This window comes from Cynoglossus semilaevis, chromosome 15 (genome assembly GCF_000523025.1).
Source record: "Cynoglossus semilaevis isolate Cse_v1.0 chromosome 15, Cse_v1.0, whole genome shotgun sequence".
Lineage (NCBI taxonomy): Eukaryota > Metazoa > Chordata > Actinopteri > Pleuronectiformes > Cynoglossidae > Cynoglossus > Cynoglossus semilaevis.
The window spans coordinates 19727966-19734552 of NC_024321.1; the positions used below are offsets into that span (position 1 = coordinate 19727966).

Below are 6587 nucleotides of genomic sequence, written 5' to 3' on the forward strand. Positions count from 1 at the left end.
TTCTGCGGTGGCTGCTTCGTTGTCCAGTCGTCCTGCCGACAGCCAGCGCTCTGTGGTAAAGCCTCTGCTGACCCCACCCCACCCCCACCCCCCACTGACTGCTCCGGTCAGTTTTGCTCTGTCCAACTTCCTGTCTGTCAGTGTCATAGATGTAGATAACATAGATAACCTGGAGGAGGTTCAACTACGGTCGGTTCTTCCTCCGACGGTGGCACAGTGTGATTTCCAGGACGTTTTTGTTGGTGATCCAAACGACCACTGGGGGGCGCTCATCAGTGTGTGTTCTGTTGCAGATGGACTTCCAGGAGTCCAACTTGGCCAGGCTGCTCCTGGCTGCTGGTCTTCCCAGCCAGGTCCAGTCCAGGCTGGGGTCTGGGAGCAGCTCCAGTCCTTGTACTCCAGCCCTGCAGAGGGCGTACCTCAGTCAGGTGTGTATCTGGCTCCAAGTCTTCAAACTGATTTCAATGAAGTTCTCCTGGTGACCTGACCTCATGTGACCTTCAGAGGTCACAGGTCATCAGGTCATCAGTATATTCACCACAAACACACAGTTGATGCGTGATTCTTTTTTTATTTCAACCAATGAGAATGTCACCTCTTTGTTTGGATTTTTTCACCGACCCACGATGCATCGTTTCCCCAGAATGCCAACCTGCGCTCCAGCCGTGACACCCCCCACAGCAGCTCCATGTCAGATATGGCCCTCTCACCCTTGTCCCCGCTGTCCCCCATGTCCCTGGGTGACGATGTCTTCTGGGGACACCTGAAGTGAGTACCACGGGGGGCGCGGGGGGGGGTCACGGTACTGACCCCGTGTGTGTGTGTGATCACCACTGACAGAGGCCGACGACGTTGGGTGTGTCTTCCTTTGTATCTGACCCCTGTGACCCAGAGGTTAAAGGTCACCAGCTGGCGTCTAGAAACCCCAGGCTTGAAACACATTAGAAAAGAAATGTCACGATGATGTCACGATGATGTCACGATGATCGGCTCAGGTGACGTCACTACAGCAGGTGGCAGTTCACATAAACAGCCAGTAGGGGTCACTGACTGTCAGCTGACGCCTGTCGGTGCCACTGGACCTTCTTTAAGTTTGTCAGTGTCCCTGCTCAAAGATCAGGATGAAGGTCTTTGACCCCAGGAACCTGGTACTGTTTGTTTCATCATCTGTGGTTGAACTGATGAACTTTTCTTCTCTTAGGTTCCAGAACGATCTACCTCCAAACTTTACTGTAGAGATCTGGGTTTGGGACACAAGAGAGCTGCCTCCAGGTACTGCACCGCTGTACACACACTGTACACACACTGTACACACACTGTACACACACTGTACTCACACTGTACTCACACCGTACACTGAGGTGACTGGTTTCTATGGTCAGTGCGTTTGCCTCAGGACTTCCTGCTGCAGTGACGTCACATTTCTGTGCTTCAAGCCCGGATAAATGGTGAGGTCTGTGAGCTGGAAGAAAAGGAGAAGTTCTGGAAGGAGCTAGATTGGATGGTAGAGAGTATCCCCAGGAGAGAGAGAGTGGTGATTGGAGCAGACCTAAATGGTCATGTAGGGGGAGGGAACAGAGGAGATGAGGGAGTGATAGGGAGAGAAACCTAGAAGGACAGGCAGTGGTAGGTTTTGCAAAGAGGGGAGGCCAAAGAGGAGATCTATGGATGCAGTGAGGGAGGACATGCAGACAGTTGGAGTCAGAGGAGGAGACGGTGAAGAGAACAGGGACAGATGGAAATCAATGATTTGATGTAGCAACTCCTGAAAAAAAAGGGACAAAGCCGAAAGAAAAAGAAGACACCGTTCCCTCTGATTGGCTCAAACCAATCCACGCTGTTTGGTGTCGAGTTCAGATTTGGAGAACCATCTGCTTCACTTGATTCCAGTTTCATTTGTCAGGCAGCGTGCGTGTGTAACTGTGTGTGTCTCCATCTAGTGGCAGTTCAGTGGTTGTAGCAGATAAAGGTGGAAGGTCGTCGTCCCACGTCTCCTCCTCCAGCAGCAGCAGCCACCGTCTCCCAGGTGTGGGGGGGGGGGACCCCCCCCCCCCCCCCCATCACAGCTGTTTGGTCACCTGTCAACTCACCTTTGTGTGTGTGTGTGTGTGTGTGTGCAGGTTACTTTAAGCTGGAGAGTCCTCTTCTGGATCATCAGCGACACCAACAGGTCAGTTCTCCATAATCAGTTCAAATCAAATTTAAAATTTAAAAAATCTAATCTTCTCAGAGTGACTGAACAGATGTGTGTGTGTGTGTGTGTGTGTGTACTGGTGTGTGTACAGGTACACACCTGTAGTGTGTACAGGTGTGTGATGTTACAGTTCTGATCACTGATGGTAAATAACGACACACATTATGAAGATCTAAGGTCAAAGGTCAAATCCATGTTTGATCAGTGTGAAAGAATCTGTGATGAACACTTGATCCTCTTCATCTTCATCTTCATCACCTCAGTGTTGAACCTAGTCCACAGAAGAGCTCATAGTTCACTGCTGGTTTGTCACCTGGTACAGGTCAGATACGCTGTGGGTCGGATGAACAAGGCCACAGAATACTCCTCCTCCAGTGACGAGGGCGGGAGCAGCGACGACGAAGAGAGGAACAGGTGAGACGTTCACCTTAGAACTGGTCCAGAGTCAGTGGACCAGTACCAGTGGCCCACCCCTGCCCAGTGGGCCACATGTCTGAGAACCCAGTGATGTGATGGTAAAGTTGGTGTGAGGAGATTCACCCTCTGCCCTGACTAGGTCAGATTATATAATCTGGTATAATCTGAGGCTAACTGGGTCAGATTATATAATCTGGTATAATATGAGGCTAACTGGGTCAGGTTATATAATCTGGTATAATCTGGGGCTAACTGGGTCAGATTATATAATCTGGTATAATCTGAGGCTAACTGGGTCAGATTATATAATCTGGTATAATATGAGGCTAACTGGGGCAGGTTATATAATCTGGTATAATCTGGGGCTAACTGGGTCAGATTATATAATCTGGTATAATCTGAGGCTAACTGGGTCAGATTATATAATCTGGTATAATATGAGGCTAACTGGGTCAGGTTATATAATCTGGTATAATCTGGGGCTAACTGGGTCAGATTATATAATCTGGTATAATATGAGGCTAACTGGGTCAGATTGTATAATCTGGGGCTAACTGGGTCAAATTATTATATAATCTGGTATAATATGAAGCTAACTGGGTCAGATTGTATAATCTGGGGCTAACTGGGTCAGATTATATAATCTGGTATAATCTGGGGCTAACTGGGTCAAATTATATAATCTGGTATAATCTGGGGCTAACTGGGTCAAATTATATAATCTGGTATAATCTGAGGCTAACTGGGTCAGATTATATAATCTGGTATAATCTGAGGTTAACTGGGTCAGATTATATAATCTGGTATAATCTGAGGTTAACTGGGTCAGGTTATTTAATCTGGTATAATCTGAGGCTAACTGGGTCAGGTTATATAATCTGGTATAATCTGAGGTTAACTGGGTCAGGTTATTTAATCTGGCATGATCTGAGGCTAACTGTATGAAAGTGTTATCCTGTCAAATGTTTTCACATTATTTCTCTGTGGGGCCACCTGCTGGTTCCAGGAAGTCAAGCAGCATTGGTTTAGCTCTTATTGATCCAGAGGTAGATTTGATGTCATTCATATTTAATGAAGTCTGGTTGACGGTTTAAATCCCAAACTCCTGTCTGTGTTTCAAGGTCAGTTCTGTTTAATGGAAGAGGAAAAAACTACGTGAAGAAAAGTGAGGGTGTCGTCCTGCAGGTACACACACACACACACACACACACAGCAGCAGAGTCTGTTGTCCTACTCTGTATTTCATCTATATTGAATATTGGACCTAAAGTAATCAAGTAAAGTATTAGTATTACTATTACAGTTAGTATTTGTTGGTGCTGTGTAAAGATCAGTCAAATACACAAATGTTTTCTGGGTGAATTTCAAATGTTGTGCCTTTGTGTTGAAAAGTCTCCTGGAGTGGGTTCTGACGCCACCTACCTGCTGCCAGACCTCCTGCAGAAAACCTCCTTCTCCAGTCCTAACTGTAACGCAGTCAGCCCGCCGCAGCAGTCACGTGACCTCAGCTACTCACGGTCACCTACGGCTCCTCGGTCGCCTTCACATCAGGAAATAAACGCGAACCTGGTAAAAAGAAAAAATCTCTTCACTCACATAAGCATGTTCCAGCATTTCACCACTAGAGGGAGATAGAAGCACAGTTCAAGTCTATGGTCTCCAACTGTCAAATGAGCCGTTGGCAGCTGCTGCCCCCGTGCTGTGATTGGAGGCTCAGGTCAGTGTTTGATGATCGATGATGAAGACGTTGTGTAAAACTGACAGATATACAAATATATTTCCTCATTAAGAAAAAACTGAGAATCAACAAAAACTCAAATTGATCTTAGTGGAAAAAACAAATTATTATTGACATCTAGAAACAGGCCAGATGTTGGTGAGGTTCCCTGACCTGATGTGGCCCCCGTACAGGGGGTTTGGGCCCCCTTTAGGTGAAAGATAGACGTGCAGCAGCAGAACTGAAAGAATGTTTTCATCATTACATTTATTTCAAGAAAAGACGGTTGAATAACTGTCTGTTCAACCTGTCAGTCTGTCTACAGCCCCACTGGGAAGAACACCTCCTCCTCCTCCTCCTCCTCCTCCTCCTTCTTCTCCTTGTCCTTTATCGATCCAAGGCTAATCCCGGTATCGCCCCCCCCTCAGAGCCCCAGTGAGTACTGCAGTACACGCTGTTAGAAACACTACAGTGGGCCGACGGAGGCGTTGACGTCGGTCTGTGTCTCCTCATCAGCAGGCAGTAAGGACGAGCCAATCAGACGGGAGAACCACAGGAAGGGTTCTGTGGTCAACGTGAACCCGACCAACATCCGACCGCAGAGCGACACTCCGGAGATCCGCAAGTACAAGAAGAAGTTCAACACAGAGGTTCTGTGTGCTGGACTCTGGGGTGTGTACTTCCTGTACTTCCTGTACTTCCTGTGCTTCCTGTACTTCCTGTACTTCCTGTACTTCCTCTACTTCCTGTACTTCCTGTACTTCCTGTCCTTCCTGTACTTCCTGTACTTCCTGTACTTCCTCTACTTCCTGTACTTCCTCTACTTCCTGTCCTTCCCGTACTTCCTGTTCAGGCTGGATCAGAACTCTTTACACATATATTTAAATACCACAGAGAACTACAGCAGCTGTAGTTCTCTGTGTACTTGACACAGTAGTACTTCTGTCTGTCCAGGTGTAAATCTGCTGGTGGGGACAGAGAACGGTCTGTGGCTGCTGGACCGCAGCGGTCAGGGCAAGGTTTACCCTCTGATCAGCAGAAGACGGTTCCAGCAGATGGATGTTCTGGAGGGACTGAACGTTCTCATCACCATCTCAGGTTTTTACCCACCGTACTTCACTGTACTTCACTGTACTTCACTGTACTTCACCGTACTTCACCGTACTTCACCGTACTTCACCGTACCTCACTCTACCTCAGCTCTGGTTCTTCTCCTCCGTCTCCAGGTAAGAAGAACAAGCTGCGTCTCTACTACCTGTCGTGGCTGAGGAACAAAATCCTCCACAATGATCCAGAGGTGGAGAAGAGACAGGGCTGGACCTCCGTCGGTGACCTGGAGGGGTGTGTCCACTACAAAGTGGGTGAGTACACACACATGTTAATACTGACTGTCTGTCTTTCAGAATGACTGTGTGTCTGTCTGACTGAATGTCTGGCTGACTGACTGACTGGCTGACTGACTGACTGTTTGACTGACTGACTGACTGTTTGACTGACTGACTGACGGACTGTCTGTCTGACTGGCTGTCTGTCTGACTGCCTGTCTGACTGTCTGACTGGCTGACTGACTGACTGGCTGTCTGTCTGACTGTCTGTCTGACCGGCTGTCTGTCTGTCTGACTGGCTGTCGTTCTGACTGACGGACTGTCTGTCTGACCGGCTGTCTGTCTGTCTGACTCTCTGACTGTCTGTCTGACTGAATGTCTGGCTGACTGACTGGCTGACTGTCTGTCTGCCTGACTGTCTGACTGTCTATCTGTCTATCTGACTGACTGACTGACGGACTGTCTGTCTGACTGGCTGTCGTTCTGACTGACGGACTGTCTGTCTGACCGGCTGTCTGTCTGTCTGGCTGACTGTCTGCCTGTCTGTCTGTCTGACTGGCTGTCGTTCTGACTGACGGACTGTCTGTCTGACCGGCTGTCTGTCTGTCTGACTGAATGTCTGGCTGACTGACTGGCTGACTGTCTGCCTGTCTGTCTGTCTGTCTATCTGACTGACTGACTGTCTGTCTGACTGGCTGACTGTCTGCCTGACTGTCTGACTGGCTGTCGTTCTGACTGACGGACTGTCTGTCTGACTGTCTGTCTGTCCACAGTGCGTTATGAAAAGATAAGGTTCCTGGTCATAGCTTTGAAGACTGCTGTGGAGGTCTACGCCTGGGCTCCTAAACCTTACCACAAGTTCATGGCCTTCAAGGTAACGTGTGCAGACTCACCTGTTGAACCACTGACTCACAGACTCACCTGTTGAACCACT

General features: G+C 48.3%; 1 protein-coding gene across 1 annotated transcript in view; it reads left to right on the forward strand.

The window, feature by feature from the left end:
* Positions 1–6587, forward strand: part of LOC103391481 (misshapen-like kinase 1) — a 32070-nt gene that overhangs the window by 21965 nt on the left and 3518 nt on the right. The window contains exons 15-28 of the mRNA XM_017039191.2: positions 294–428; positions 644–768; positions 1121–1148; positions 1202–1272; positions 1941–2026; positions 2121–2170; positions 2517–2608; positions 3733–3796; positions 4004–4180; positions 4643–4763; positions 4845–5000; positions 5283–5426; positions 5555–5689; positions 6427–6527. Coding sequence (XP_016894680.1) covers positions 294–428; positions 644–768; positions 1121–1148; positions 1202–1272; positions 1941–2026; positions 2121–2170; positions 2517–2608; positions 3733–3796; positions 4004–4180; positions 4643–4763; positions 4845–5000; positions 5283–5426; positions 5555–5689; positions 6427–6527 — 1485 coding nt within the window. The remainder of the gene's footprint in view (positions 1–293; positions 429–643; positions 769–1120; positions 1149–1201; positions 1273–1940; positions 2027–2120; positions 2171–2516; positions 2609–3732; positions 3797–4003; positions 4181–4642; positions 4764–4844; positions 5001–5282; positions 5427–5554; positions 5690–6426; positions 6528–6587) is intronic.